Source organism: Penicillium cosmopolitanum (assembly GCF_028827165.1).
Source record: "Penicillium cosmopolitanum strain IBT 29677 chromosome Unknown utg000012l:1.0-3308103.0:1.0-3310761.0, whole genome shotgun sequence".
Taxonomy (NCBI): domain Eukaryota; kingdom Fungi; phylum Ascomycota; class Eurotiomycetes; order Eurotiales; family Aspergillaceae; genus Penicillium; species Penicillium cosmopolitanum.
This window is the reverse complement of record NW_026622682.1, coordinates 2,585,314-2,599,927: the sequence shown is the minus strand read 5'-3', so window position 1 is coordinate 2,599,927 and position 14,614 is coordinate 2,585,314. Positions and strand designations below refer to the sequence as shown.

Genomic DNA, 14,614 nt, shown 5'->3' with positions numbered 1-14,614 from the left:
GGGTTCAGGGAGTTCAGTGTCCTAGCAAACCGGTACAAATTTTATGAGAAGGTAATTAGCATCTCGGGTCACACAATCTTGGATGTCTTTATTCAGAGTACATGATAAAAAGGTGAACCCCATGTATATGCATAAATTATTATGAATTATTTTTGAAGAGTCACCTGGGCACCAGGAAAATTTGTACCAATAGCCGAAAGGAATTGAGAGAGTATTCGTGCCTTGGCAGCTAAGAAAGTTTATTTATTATGACTACAGATCTGCCAGTCACTTTAAAAGCCTAGTAATACTTCTGTATGATCCAACTTGCCAGGAAAACAACATTTACACTATCTGGAAATTATCACTCGATTACTAAAATATGATTAGGAATTAAGTGCTGGGCTTTTTATCAGAAAACCTTGGAACCTCTTGGCGCGGCCATAAAGCCGAGTTCGGTTGTACATTTCGGCTCTGAACAAACAAAACGCTCCACTCTATCCTGGTTGACTGCTGTGATTTGAAATTGAACCTCAAGATATCGGTCTATCTCCGCAAAATGCAATGTTTGTGGAGTGGACAGTGGGGTACATATCCCCGCATTGGGGACGGTGTAATAATTTCTCGCCGTTATAAGACGAGGCTGGACGACCCGAGTTGTTTTCCAAACCCCTAGAAATCCTTTTCATAAATAAGCCATCATGGCTAAAGGTGCATCGCTTCACTTGCTGCAAACAATTTTTGCTACTTTTCCATGCTTTTTTCTATTTGGTTACAATCAAGTTGTGGTAGGAGGACTCATTTCCTTCGAAAGCTGGACCGAGTTTTTCCCTCAGCTTGATACTGCGCACGCCACCGGGTCTTTGAAATCCCACCGTTCAGTCATTCAAGGGATTTATGTTTCTTCATTTACCCTTGGAGCCTTCTTTGGGTCCTTGTGCTGCTTTGTCGTCGGAGATCTGCTAGGGCGCCGGAAGACCATATTCCTCGGAGGTGCTTTGACATTCATTGGCGAAGCTATCTCATGCACATCTTTCCAAATATCGCAGCTCTTTGTGGGAAGAATTTTAACAGGATTCGGAGTTGGAATTCTTGCCACAATTGTTCCTGTGTGGCAGTCTGAGTCTTCTGAAGCTACAAACCGTGGCAGACATGTGGTGATCGATGGGATATTTATCACTAGCGGTTATGTGGCAAGCTACTGGCTCAACTTCGGCTTTTCGCATGTTCAAAATCACGCAGTGTCATGGCGAGTACCACTTGCCATTCCCACAATTGCATCTGTGGTCCTGTGTGTGTCCATCTTCTTCTTCCCCGAATCGCCTCGCTGGCTTGTCCGCGCTGGGGAAGTTGAACAGGCCTCTCTCGAGCTTTCTCGGATCAAAAATAAGGATAGAGATTCCGATGAGATCATACGTGAGATAGCATCCATCGAGCTGTCCCTTGAGGAAACGGCTCGCAATGCCGCGTCACTTAAGGATATCTTCACCACCAAGAACGGCAAACTCTTCTATCGCTTTATGTTGTGCATGGGCCTACAGTTCTGGATTCAGATGACAGGGGCGCAAGTCATCAGTACATATACAACCACTATATTCCAGAATAATCTGAATCTGTCAGATGGGATTACGCGTATCCTAGCGGCATGCGCTCTCACGTGGAAATGTCTCGCTTCCTTCATCGCCTTCTTCACTATTGACCGTTTCGGTCGGCGAAAGCTTTTCCTCTTTTGTGGAGTTGGAATCACGACATGTATGATGTGCATGGCAATTACATCCAGCTTTGGCAGCAGAAATCGTGGGGCTGCAATAGGAAGTACATTCTTTGTGTTCCTTTACAACTTCTTTTTCCCCATCGGCTTCCTTGGTCCAAGCTTTCTTTATGGTACGGAGATTGCCCCAGTTAGATTGCGAGTCGCTATGACATCCGTTTCGATTGCAAATCATTGGCTATGGTAAGCTTCATGATACCTATTCTAATACTTCATCTAACATTCGGTAGGAACTTCGTTGTTCAGATGGTCACGCCTATCGCTTTGGCGAGTATCGGCTACCGCTACTACATTATCTACACCATCACTGGACTTACTTATGTTGTAGCGGTGTATTTCTTCTATCCAGAAACAATGGGCCAGAGCCTCGAACAACTTGAGGACTTATTCCAGCAGGATATTTCCGTCTCGGAGACTGTTCATTTTGCCAGTAAATTGGCCAATCTTCCGAAGGATGAAGAGAACCGAGAAGAACCGTTGAAGGTCCAGCTTGAACAGATTGAGCATAGTGAGGCTAGCCCAAAGGCGGCTGTGCCATGAACCCCATTTCTAGGATAGAAAAAAACTGCAATTTCTGTATTCTTCAATAGAAATAGAATTTTTGTTTCCTCGCCTTGGGTGTTTTATAATGAAACATGGGGAGTTCTAGAGACTTAGTCTATCTCATCTAATCATGACCGAAATTTAATAAAAAAAGAAAATAAGGAGGATCCAAAGATAGAAATATACAGCCTCACTTCAAGTGCTGTAGCGGAACCGGGGATTCCGGTCGCCGAGTTCTTGGATATCTGCCTCCGACATTGAGGCAATCTTTTCATCCTCGAGGCCTTGTGCCCGTCGCTTGTTTATGACACGAAGGCAAAACCACATAACACCGTACACAATGCCAGCGAAGCCTACCAAGCCAAGCGTGACAGCATTTCCTCGAACATATCGAGGTGCTTCCGAAGTTTTGTACAAAAAGGGAGACATGACACCACTGATATTGCCGAACGTGAGTTGCAGACCTGTGGCAAAAGTGCGCTTTCCATATCGAGGCAAATTCGTAGGGAGCCAGGCAAGTGGTAGGCCGACAGCAACGTAAAGGCCCAGGGCAACCATCAGTGCACCAAAATAATGAACCCCAGACGAAGAGTCCGAGATCAGGATACCATACCCGACCACAGAAATTGCACTGAATAGACAGACGAATAATGCACGATGCTGAGTTCGATCACTGATCCAAGCGGTGATCAGATAAGCGATTGCACCCACTGCGTAACAAGGATGGTCAAAGCCTGCACTTGAGGAACCGACCAATCCCCCATTCCCTCGATAATACTCGGCAAAAATGTGCTGTACCCGTAAAGCATTGTATCAACACCGAACTGACCAATACAGAATGCATAGATTTTCCAGTCGAGAGCACCTTCTTTGACATCTGCCCAGTGGAACTTTTGTGCAGATTCAGTCTGTCCGATGTACCGACTCCGACGGCGTGCGACGAGTGCGCGTTCTTCTTCGTTCAGATACCAAGCGGTATCGGGGTCATCCGCCAGGAAGAACCAAGTTGCGACACCCAATATGACAGTTGGAATTCCTTCGATTATCATGATCCATCGCCAACCACGCAGTCCACTGATGCCATCCATGAATCCGATTCCATAAGCGAGAAGTCCACCGCAGGCCCCGGCAATCGCAGCGCTGCTGAAAAGATACGCTGTTCTCACAGCAAGTTCGCGCTTGCTGTAGAAAAGGGTGAGATAGGTAATGAAACCCGGAAAGAGGCCTGCCTCGACAACGCCAAGCAGGACCCGGCAGGCAATGAGGCCGCTGTAGTTTTGGACGATTCCAGTGAGAGTTGCAATGATACCCCAGATAACGGATATGGCAGCGATATACCGTGATGGCCTCAATTTCTTAAGGACGAGATTCGAAGGAACCTCAAAGAACTGGAAGTAGCATTAGCAAACGGCGTCAAGTGGGAGAAGGGGATAGTTAGTGCATACGCAGTAAGTAACAAAGAGGATCGAAACCGCGATTTGATACTGATCTCCAACCAAGCCAAGGTCCTCTTCCAGGCCATACAAACGAGCATTTCCGATATTCACTAGAAATCTTTGTCAGCATCATGGCTCCGGGCGATAGTCGCAAACAAAATGGTGAGTCAGACTCGGAATGGCACCACTCACCTCGATCGAGAAAGCTAAACAAATATAACAGCACGACAACAGGCAGGATATTCATATCGATCTTCCTAACAAGCGTGCGCTCCATCTTCTCCTCTAAAATCGTCGGTACCTCACTGGACTCATCGTCGTCGCGAGTAACGGGGGGACCCACGTCGCGGTCCCCCTTGATCTCGAGCTGCCCCTCCATGTCCAAATCAGACAATTGAACGCGATGTGCGCGATAACACGGTTAAATTCACTCCGAAATATTTGGGTTACGGCCGAGGCTGCATGTCGCTATTATGACAAGCAAAGGATAGGGTTTTCCGGGGAGGGTCTGGGGAAGAAAGCCGTGGAAAAATTGAGTTGATTTCAAGGTTGCCGAGTGCCAAGGGATCGCAAGGGGAGAATGCGGGATCGGAGCGAGATTTTCGTAATTTAACCGCATTAATTGCCGGCTGACGTTGTAAGGTTTTGCTATTAGCAGATGTATATGCTCTTTAAATCTATGTTGTAAGAGATATGTTTCCTTATAACTAAAATACAAATAAAATTATGTATGCTTGAGAATTTGCTTCTATGAAACTTCATTTTGTAGTAGTATTTCGCGATCTTCAGGGTCTGCTTACGAATCCGCGGCGGCACTGCAGATCATCTCTAATCCTGCCGACACGAGAGTTCGCATTGATCTGCTTTACATTTTCCCGCCTGTTTATAAATTATTTCCTGAATATCGCAGCGCAACTACTCCTTTCTATGAAGACTATTAAGGTTTTCATTTTGTGGAGGCAGAAGCGTAATGCTATAGCCCTGCATATTCTAACGAGCTGTTATCGCATCTCGAACTTTCCTGTACTGCCTTTGTTTCTCAATCGCATAATCTACCACGTCAACCATATTTTCTAGTCCTGACTTTGGTCTATTTTGATCTGCTTTGTTCATCTCCTAGAGACATAGTCCTTTGTTTTGTGAAGAGCCTCAAAAAGCCCAAAGAATTCCATTGTTCTATTATCTATCAACATGCTTAAACCTTTTTATCACAGATCCCCTCAAGTCTATAAAATGACTCTCGAATACCAGTATTTATCATGATATACCACCAATTCAGCCCTTCAGCAAGCTATTCATTCAGATATAGACAAGATGATGCGCCGTTTGAGCACTTGTATTTTTGGCTGCTGTGCCGCGGGCTCGGATTCCTCAAACGATGGGGACCACGCAAGTCACCATCATTCACAGATAAGTTCCACCGGTGCTTTGTATGTTTCTAGTGAGATTCAAGACTCTGTTGGTAGTCAAATATCTGACGATAGTGAGAATAGTGACGACCCTAATGTACTGCGTCTTCGATACGCCAGATTTAAAGAGCATGGGTCACAGCGGCGGCGATGGATGCAAGATCCCAATGAACCGGGTTGTTTCGTCGCCCAAGTAACTATAGACTGGGAAACTCTATCGGGCACATACGATCTAAATTGGCTCGGCCTGCCGATCAGACACGTAAAGTCCCACCAGATAATGGACCATCAGGTTTTAGGTCTCGATACCAACCTCGATTATTTAGAGGGTTCCTGGGGCTGTGATGAGTTTTCCTGGTGGGGATACACCGCACCGGGTGTCATCATGATGATGGGAGCCAGGAGAGATATAGAGTCAACGACTCCTCAAATTTCGGAAGTTAACCATGCCATCTATACTAAAGATCACCCCATCGACACTCTAAAACAAGTATATGTGTGCCTAGTTGAGAACAGGGAGACGTTACCCTTTATTCGAAAGCATGTGTATACAGAAGCTAACAACCTCACCTGGCCAACTAGTGGTGAGCAAACTTGGGACTTTGCTACCAATCCGGATATATTTGATATGATTCTGGGAACTCGCATTGGTAAAGTGGTTTCTTACATAGTACTGGGTTCGTTCCCTCGAGGTACTCGGCACATCGCACGAATTGTCACTATACCCTCTTTTGCGGAAACCGTTCATATCCGGTTTGATATTGAGCCGATTCAGTAGTTCCAGAAAAACGGTGTTGTACTTTTCCCCTTCTTTGGGTTCTATCCCTATGTTTACTTTGGCCTAGTTTTAGTTTTCAATAACAAGTACTTTCAACCTGGCAAGAAATGGCGGCAAATTAATATAATTCGTAACGTAAGCGTTTTTGACTATCATGTAATCTGAAGAGTGGCCTTTGCATGTTCACATGTTCATTAAATAGGTTCTTTAAGTATTCATTAATAATTTCCTTCGTATCTATACATCGTCCTGGTGTGGCGGGTGGCACTTCCCCCCCCATTCATCCCTGGCTTGGCATGAGCGGATGATCGCCCAACCTCGCATGACTCGCCTCTCTCCACAACACCGCAACCTCCATGGCTGAGTACGCGGCCTGCTGCACAGCCAGGACCAAGCAATGCTATTTACACGCTCGCTTGTGAAGCTTTCAATTCTCCTTCTTGTGCTCGTCAGCGCCATTACATTTTACAATCATGAATCGAGATCCTTGCCAATAATACAGCAATTCACTCCGCCCGGGAGAGACCGCGATCTTCCATCTCCCCATGTTGGCAGTTGGAAAACCTGGTTTCACCCTCTCCAAGTTTCTGTAGAAGGCGGGCCCAGGACGCATCGCAAGGGTGGAACTTGCTGCAGCACCTTGGTGGCAATGGGCCTTGGATCGAGAAGATCGATGATCGCGAGGAGTCGTCTAATCTCGCACCTCCGGAAGGGTGTTCGATTGAGCAAGTGCATTTGGTATGCATGAATACTCGTTCTTCCTCGTGGTGATGCTCCGCGACTCTGATGGAGAAACTAATGGATGGGTTTAGATGTCGCGTCATGGAGAAAGATACCCCACAAACTCCGCAGGAAATCGTATGTTGATCTTCCTCTTTCATCGTTTCCACAATTAACAAATTCCGTCCAGGCCATCTTGAATTACTCGACCGTTTCAAAGCACTCCAAGTCCCTCTGAATGGTCCCCTGGCGTTTCTCAACAATTGGACCTACTTCACCGACATCCCGTCTCGAGATTTTGGTCAACTAACCAGCACCGGCCCATACGCGGGTACCTTGAACGCATTCACAACGGGAGCTCGCTTCCGAACACGATATAGTCGACTAATCCCCGATAACGCGACAACACGGCTATGGGCCAGCGACTCCCAGCGCGTCATAGATACGGCTTATCATTTCACCACCGGTCTGTTCGGACTTCACTGGGAACTGAACGGTCGTGCAAAATTAGAAGTCATCCCCGAGACATTCGAGCGCGGTGCCGACACGCTGACCCCAGGTGATACCTGCCAAAAGTATATCGAGGATCTAAAGTATGGGCACGACTATGGAGCGAACATGCTTGCGCAGTTCCAGGATATTTATATCCCGCCTATAACGAAGCGACTGCTCGAGGATCACCCTGCTCTTGGGGAAATTGGAAATACAGAAGTGTACAGCATGCAGGAGATGTGTGGATTTGAAACTATGATTCGCGGGTCGAGTCCGTGGTGCGATGTTTTTACGGAGGACGATTGGCTGAACTTTGAGTATTCTCGGGACCTTGTTCACTATTATCGAGCTGGGCCAGGGAACTCCTATGCAGGTGCAATGGGGTGGCTGTGGCTGAATGCTACGACTTCTCTGCTTCAGGTCGGCCCGGCCGCTGGGACTTTATTCTTGAGCTTGTGAGTGTCGCCCCTTTTTCACAAGCCCGAAACAGAAACACAATTAGGCGACTGACGACTTTGCGTAGTGTTCATGATGGAGATATGGCCCCGTTACTCGCAGCGTTGGGCATCTTGTCGAACCTGAGTGAAACGAATCTCCCCCACAACGTATGCCCTGACCGACCGACTATGGAAAACGTCCTCAGTTCTTCCCATGGGCGCACGAATCACCTTCGAACGACTAGGCTGCTCGTCTGTGGAAAACGAGACGTATATTCGGATCAATATCAACGATCGCATCGTACCCTTGCCTTCCTGCCGATCGGGGCCCGGGGGTTCCTGCGCGTTACCGAATTTCGTAGAATATGTGCAACGCCGCGGGGCGGCATTCGGTGATTTCGGCGAGGTGTGTGGATTAAAGGGACATGCTGAGCGAATTACGTTCTTGCGACAAGACTAGAATGTTTCGGGCTAGGGTTAGTGTTGGTGGTTGGCGCTTGACAGGCCCGATCGATGACAGCTTCGCCAAGATAGATCCAGATGAGAAGATGGAATGAAAGATACCCTAGGAGCCCACCACAACAAGTCATGGGAGAGATAAAATCACGGTCGCAGTTGATCTATCTGAAACGAGGCAATTCTGATGGATCCAAATGCAAAGTGTTTCAGCCACGAAGACTCCATGCCGATTGACTTCATTATTAGCTCATCAAAACAAAGTTGTCAAACAAATAGAACGAACACCTTGCAGATCGATTGGACATCCCTAGAGTTCCCTTTTCTCCATACCTCATATCTCCCCAGATTCTTTCATCCAGTTCTTTACCAGCATAACATAACATAACAACCGCCTTCAAATTCCAACTTCCGTTACATCATTACCACCATGGGTAAAGCCGAGGAAGTAAGTTCAACCTGATCGGTAGATATCACTGCTATCATCAGTGCTAACGAGTCCTCCAGGTCAAAGCGCTCCAAGAACAGTTGCAGCAACTTCAACAAGAGTAAGGTGTTGCGATTTTATTTTATTCTCTTCGTCAGTCTCTTACAACCCGATGTTCACCCAGGATCCGCGATGCCGAGATGAAGGCCGAGGTGGTGGAGGGACAACTACAGACCTCCAAGACCGAGCGACAGAAGCTGGAAGGCAAGGATGAGAAATTGAACCACGTTCAAGTTTCAGCTCATCATACGGAGTCTACGCCAAAGTTAGGCGCTGAATGGGCGAATGCTCAGCTTGAGAATTTCTGAGCTGGGCCTCCTCGGTTGCATCATGCCAGTGTTTATATGGTTGATTTGTACTCTATTTGTATGTTAGTAGATGAGTGTTCCGCGGCATTCCGGTGAAGTGCCGGTGCCACTGGCAACGAAATAATACTATATTTCGAAGCTTCATTATGGATGTGCTGTGTAGTAGTTCAAGTTGTACTTCAGTGACCGATATCCTGGATATATACTTCGCGGATAATTGGAATATTAGAAATCTACCAACAGTCTTATAATTAATCAGGTCCAAACTGCCCAGGTGAAATTGAAACTCAAAACTTGAAATCCATAAATCCAAGTTCTCACGTACCTAGGTATACTCTACTATTGCTGTTCAATAGTGGGATTGTCCTTCGATATCCATCACGTGACCCGTTGCTCCCCGTTGGTGTTTACCAAAAAAGTTCCCGCGCCGATTTTGATACTCGCCCGACTGGTGCTATTCATTCCAGATCCTCCATCTTTCTCATCTCTCCTTCCTCCCATTTTGAAGTTCCAATTTAATACTGCCCTGTCCCACCCTACCTGCTCTGCCCACCCACCATGGAGTACCACGCTGTGCCGCCCGAGGAGCGCGCACGAGATGAGAACGGCAACCTACTACCCTGGGGTTATGTCTATAAAGAGTGAGCTCTCCTTTCCATCTCTATTGCTACATTGAGCTCCCAAAGACTAACCTCCAGCTCGCAGTGAAACTCGTAACCCCCGCCGACCAGTGGAAGAACATGGACCCTTTGGCAAGAGGAGGAACGCTCGCTGGGACAACGCCCGATCTCGAACCCGCACCGGCACCCCAGCCAAACGCGAGAACCCCAACGTCGCAGAATTTGGCCAGCTATTTGCCAAGCAGCAAGAGGACGAAAAGGTCCAGGGTATCCCCAAGTCAACATCCTCCTCCAGTCTCGACAACCCCCGCAAACAAACCGAAAAGGTCGCGACCGAGTGTATCCTGCGCGGCTACAAGGCCAAGGACAGCGAGTGGAAGGTCATCGACAAATACGAGCGCATCTCGCAAGGCATGATCTGTGAAGATTACCCACGCAGCGACCCCAACTCCGCCGTCCAGTACGGCCAGCTCTTCTCCGGCGACGTCGTTATCCGCGCCAACCTCTCCGCAGACGCCAATCGCAAATCCAAGCGCTACGATGGCGGTTACCACTGGATCAAGGTGACATTTGACTCGACAGGGGCAGCCGATCGCGCATGCTTCTACTCCCCGCAGGAAATCGACGGCCACCTCGTCTTCTGCGAGCTATACCACGGCCACGGCCCGGCGGAGGATATCCCCGTCCCCAAGGACTCGATGGATACTTCCAGCTCGAACCAGTTACGAAGCCGTGGACCCCGAACCCTGACAACAGCACACTCGACCGCGTTCCTGAGCAGCAATGATATCGGCCGCGGACCCTCAACTCTCCCTCGATCCTTCGCTATGAACAATCTCGCCGGCACGGTCAACGACAGCCCCGAAGAAGAAGAGCTATCCCTCAACGAATCAACGACAACCGCCACGTCCGGCACGGCCACGGCAACAGTAACAACAGCCGCAACGGCAACAGGAGCTTCAACTAGCTTCGGCTCCTCATCAACCCTCACCCAACGACCTGTCCCCGTCACCAACGGGCCCGCAGAACCCAAACCCGAATCCGACTTCATGACACACATTCCTACCGTGCGACGCACGAAACTCCGCCCCCTCACCGAGGCCTTACCTCCACAACCAACAATGACCGAGCGAGTGCTCCGCTCAATTCCCATTCTGAGCTGGTTCACCGGCGACATCGTCGGTGACGGACCAATGCTCCGCGAAGACGGCACCTTTGACAACGATAAATCGGGCGCGTACTGGCGCTTCTGGTATATGATTGATATGGTCCTTGGTACGGATTTGTGCGGATTGAAGGAGGAGTCTTGAGGTGGATTTATGCAGGCATACCGCATATTCTACTGCTGTGTCGCGGCACGGCTTACTCTATCCTCTATCCTCTACACTTTATGCCCTCTGCTCTACGCTCTACTCTGTGCACGTACATATCCAAGCGCCGAAGAAATCAAAAAAGCGCAGCGCAGCGCGATGCAGCGCGATGCAGCGCGATGCAGCTTTACTGGATTGGAGGATGACAATGGCTGGAATTGGAACTGGAACTGGAACTTGAACGAATTGGGAAGCATTAATAGGCGTCGTGGTTGGAATCATCAAATTTGCTTTCTTTTTTCTTTTTTCTTCTCCATCAAGGGAATCGATGTATGTTCCCTGACACTCTCACTGTATTCCTAGATTCATTTTTCTACACTACATCTGAAGAACAAGAAACACATCCTTGATTGGGTGGTTGGTATTGATGAACTTGATCTCTTGGGTTGCTGTGAGCTTGTAGTGGATTTATTAGGCGCTATTTACGATGGTGCTAGTCTACGCCAACGAGCGAAGGTAAAGAGTCAGACAGAGGTAGCTATTCTGGTCCTTGGGAGTCGAAGAAGTCGTTCGCACTTTTCAGTACTCTCTTCCCTCTGTGCTCTCTGCTTCCCCCACCAGCCCGCAAAAGAAAAGTAAATCGAATATAATCCATTGACAAACAAGATTTCAATTGAACAGAATACTAAGATAAAACAAGCATTTATCGGATCCTCTCAACGACGCAGAGTTTAGAAAAATTTAAATTTTGTTTTAAACCCTAAAGCCATAGCCTTACAGCTGAAGCTCAAGCTCAAGCTAACCAATATCAAATTTATTCGACCTTGTTCTCGAAGTTCTCACCCTCAACAAGCTCGGGAATATCATCCTCGTCATCATCCTTCTTCTCACCCTGAGCCTTCTGCATGTTCTGGTAGCTCTCGGCCAACTTGCGCAGAGAGGCGAGGGAGTCCGGACCGAGCTGGTTCAGGATGCCGGGGACGAGCTCGGTGAGTTCCTTCTCCTCACCGTTGCCGTAGAGGGCGAAGGTGTTGGAGGGGACGGAGGCGTGGACTAGTGGAAAGGACGGGGATTAGCTTCGTTCGGTTTCGCGTGGAGGAGAGGAATGGGGAATGGGGAATGGGGAATGGGAGGGCTGAGCTTACCGCGGGGATTGGCGAAGTGGATGACGTTGCCGTCCTCCTTGAACATGTTGACCTCCTCGATGCCCTGGATGGGCTGGACGTTCATCTTCTTCAGGGTGGCCTGGAGCTTCTTGTCGTCGGCACCGGCGGTGCGGGTGACCTTCTTGACCTTACGGCGGGGAGTACCCTTGCCTCTGCGAATTGTCAGTTTGGATCTTGAAATACTTCATGTGGGTGGTGGTGGGTTGGTGAGGGGAAGAACGGAATGGCGGGTTGGATTGAGTTGTGTGTGGTGTGGTGATGGCGTAGTGCCGCTCCGCCGCTCTCTACCCTGCTCTGCTGTGTCCCGGCCAATGATTTTAATTCGATTCGATTCAATTCGATGAGCGCGAAATGGAGCGGGACGAAGCGGAGCAGAGGGGAGTTGAGCAGCGGCGGGATGGTGATGATCTTCCCGAATTGACCGAACCAATTGTCAGATGCAGATGGAGTTGGCGATGTATTTTCGTTTTCACACTCGGGTTGGCACATTCTCATTCTCATCCACATTCAAGGTCGCAGGGAATCCATCGGAGGGGCAGAGGGAAGGGTGGGAGGAGGAAATGATTCGGTAGAAATTGAATTGATACATACCCTGCAAAGAGAAAAGGTTAGCGATCGTGTTCCAGGTAGATCCGATATGGATATGAAAATGAGTCTTGATAGCTCTACACAAGCTGATCCACCAGACAAGAACAAGAGCAACTTGCAGCAGACAGAGTCGAAAGATGCGATCATGGCTGTGGTGTGTGGTGTGGTGTGGTGCGGGTTGAGGTTTCAAGCTCCAGACCCGACCCAGCCAACCAGACCCCAGCTGTTGCATCAACAGCTCCCAACTCCAGCTTGTACATTGCAAAAAAAAGAGAGCAGAAACGAGAGAAAAAAAAGAAATCGAACGTACCAATCCGCACGCTCGCCTGCATCTTCGCCAGCTTGGCCTGATCCATTATGTCGGTTGTGTGAGGGGTGATCGGGGGATCTGGCGGAGGTGTGTGTTAGTGGGAGTTGAAAAACGAGGACACCGGAGAATAGCAAATGCAAATGCAAATGAAATGCGAATTCCAATGCTGACAATCTCGACAATGCTGATGTGCTGACGTACCGGTGGTGTAGGAGGGGTTATGGGGGAGATCGGAGAGAGTCCAAAGCCAAGTTGGAAGGTGAACGAGGATGATGCGCCTCTCCGGTTTGTGTGGGGTCCTACAGACTGCCCTGCACTTTTTTTTTTCGCTAATACCCCCGGTTGGATTCGGGTGCTATTTTACACTACTATAGTATTATTAGGATTATATTTTAGGAGGATTCACATTATTCTGCTGTATTCTCTGGCCTGTATGTTCTTTTCTGCTAATGTTGGTTGTGTGGAAGAATCAAGAAATGCGACTCGGCTAAACCCTAACGATCTTTCTCTTTCCGGACGCCGGAAAATCGCTGACTACACCTCATCTGACCCCATCCGACTACATCTACAGTTATAAAGGAACTTGACTTCAACTTCAACCGCTCCAATTAACTCTCCTGAATACTGATACTAAATACTAAATACTACCTCTACCCCTTAACCTCCCCCTGCGCCCCCATCCCCCCTCTCCCACAACGTAAAATACTTCTTCCACGGATGTTTCTCCCGAAACCCCAACAGCCGCTTAATCTTCGCATTCGACAACGGCGCCTCAAACTCCTCCAACCCCCTCCGAATCGGCGTATTCGGAAACCTCTTCTCTCAAAAACTCCTCCGTCTTCCGAACATTCGTCATCGTATCATTCGTAGCATTAAAAACTTGAAACCCCAACCCATCCGTCCGAACCGCCGCTTCGCACATGCCCCCCAAATCCCTCGCATCAATATAAGACCACCCATGCACCTTCCACTGATCAGGCTCATGAACATAACTATAAAAGATTTCCCCATTATACTCCTCCGGTTCAATCACCCTCCCAATTCGAAGGATATAAATATCCACACCAAACCGCGCTGCAAATCCCCTCGCCACACGCTCATTGCACAGTTTCGCCAACGCATACGTATCAGTCGGATTAACATCTTGATCCTCATCAATAGGGAAATAAGGATAGTTCGCATCCCCCTGTGCAAAACTAACCCCGTAAACAGTGACACTGCTCGCAATGATAATCTTGCGAATGCCAAGTTTACAAGCCGCCTCCACGACATTGTACGTGCCCTGCGTATTGGAGCGAAATAATTCGTTATCTGGGGCGATCATGTTCCTGGCATAACCAGCCAAATGCACCACGGCGTCCGGACGAGGTGGGAGTCCCTCGGGAAATGGTTCGTGGAGGGTCCATTGGCCGGATAGTGCGTTGAATACTTGGCCGCTGTCGGATAGGTCGGTTTTCAGAGTATGCACGTCTGGGTGCGTCAATGGCATTAGGTCCAGGTTTAGGATTTGGTGGCCCGCGGCTGAGGAGCTCGTTCATCACGTATTGGCCTGCTTTGCCGGAGCCGCCGGTTACCACGATTCGGCTCATGTTGGGATCTGGTGGTGGTGGGACGCCTGGGCGTAGAAGGGTGTAGGTGCGAGTTTGAGTCTGCCTGGCGATGCTGGGCTGGCGGGTGGGAATCTTTGCGAAGTGGTGGAGGTGCAGGTGGAATGGGCCGGCGTGAGGTTTTGGGACGGCGAGTCGAATGGCTGTGTAGACGGTCATCATGATGACATTCGTGCTTCGAGTTTCAAGGTTGATTT

The 14,614-nt window shown here is 48.7% G+C and overlaps 7 protein-coding genes across 7 annotated transcripts; 4 read left to right on the top strand and 3 right to left on the bottom strand.

Annotated features, from left to right (window-relative positions):
* Positions 1-680: 680 nt before the first annotated feature.
* Positions 681-2,290, top strand: N7509_013725 (uncharacterized protein; the record flags this gene model as incomplete). Its single annotated transcript, XM_056638362.1, has 2 exons — positions 681-1,933; positions 1,981-2,290. 2 exons carry the CDS (start codon positions 681-683, stop codon positions 2,288-2,290), a joined length of 1,563 nt encoding a protein of 520 aa, XP_056481869.1.
* A 198-nt stretch (positions 2,291-2,488) lies between these two features.
* N7509_013724 (putative MFS transporter) lies at positions 2,489-4,108 on the bottom strand (the record flags this gene model as incomplete). The annotated part of the gene is made up of 4 exons (XM_056638361.1): positions 2,489-2,966; positions 3,005-3,681; positions 3,739-3,839; positions 3,922-4,108. The coding sequence occupies 4 exons, from the start codon at positions 4,106-4,108 to the stop codon at positions 2,489-2,491; spliced, it is 1,443 nt and encodes a 480-aa protein (XP_056481868.1).
* A 2,164-nt stretch (positions 4,109-6,272) lies between these two features.
* On the top strand, positions 6,273-7,810 carry N7509_013723 (histidine phosphatase family protein; the record flags this gene model as incomplete). Its single annotated transcript, XM_056638360.1, has 6 exons — positions 6,273-6,280; positions 6,510-6,654; positions 6,729-6,774; positions 6,827-7,583; positions 7,652-7,733; positions 7,772-7,810. The coding sequence occupies 6 exons, from the start codon at positions 6,273-6,275 to the stop codon at positions 7,808-7,810; spliced, it is 1,077 nt and encodes a 358-aa protein (XP_056481867.1).
* Positions 7,811-8,451: 641 nt separating this feature from the next.
* N7509_013722 (uncharacterized protein) lies at positions 8,452-8,816 on the top strand (the record flags this gene model as incomplete). The annotated part of the gene is made up of 3 exons (XM_056638359.1): positions 8,452-8,469; positions 8,529-8,569; positions 8,633-8,816. The coding sequence occupies 3 exons, from the start codon at positions 8,452-8,454 to the stop codon at positions 8,814-8,816; spliced, it is 243 nt and encodes an 80-aa protein (XP_056481866.1).
* A 558-nt stretch (positions 8,817-9,374) lies between these two features.
* N7509_013721 (uncharacterized protein) lies at positions 9,375-10,746 on the top strand (the record flags this gene model as incomplete). Its single annotated transcript, XM_056638358.1, has 2 exons — positions 9,375-9,457; positions 9,522-10,746. 2 exons carry the CDS (start codon positions 9,375-9,377, stop codon positions 10,744-10,746), a joined length of 1,308 nt encoding a protein of 435 aa, XP_056481865.1.
* An 814-nt stretch (positions 10,747-11,560) lies between these two features.
* Positions 11,561-12,856, bottom strand: N7509_013720 (nascent polypeptide-associated complex subunit family protein; the record flags this gene model as incomplete). Its single annotated transcript, XM_056638357.1, has 3 exons — positions 11,561-11,799; positions 11,892-12,062; positions 12,811-12,856. The coding sequence occupies 3 exons, from the start codon at positions 12,854-12,856 to the stop codon at positions 11,561-11,563; spliced, it is 456 nt and encodes a 151-aa protein (XP_056481864.1).
* A 726-nt stretch (positions 12,857-13,582) lies between these two features.
* Positions 13,583-14,299, bottom strand: N7509_013719 (NAD-dependent epimerase/dehydratase family protein; the record flags this gene model as incomplete). The annotated part of the gene is made up of 1 exon (XM_056638356.1): positions 13,583-14,299. The coding sequence occupies one exon, from the start codon at positions 14,297-14,299 to the stop codon at positions 13,583-13,585; it is 717 nt and encodes a 238-aa protein (XP_056481863.1).
* Positions 14,300-14,614: the final 315 nt, after the last annotated feature.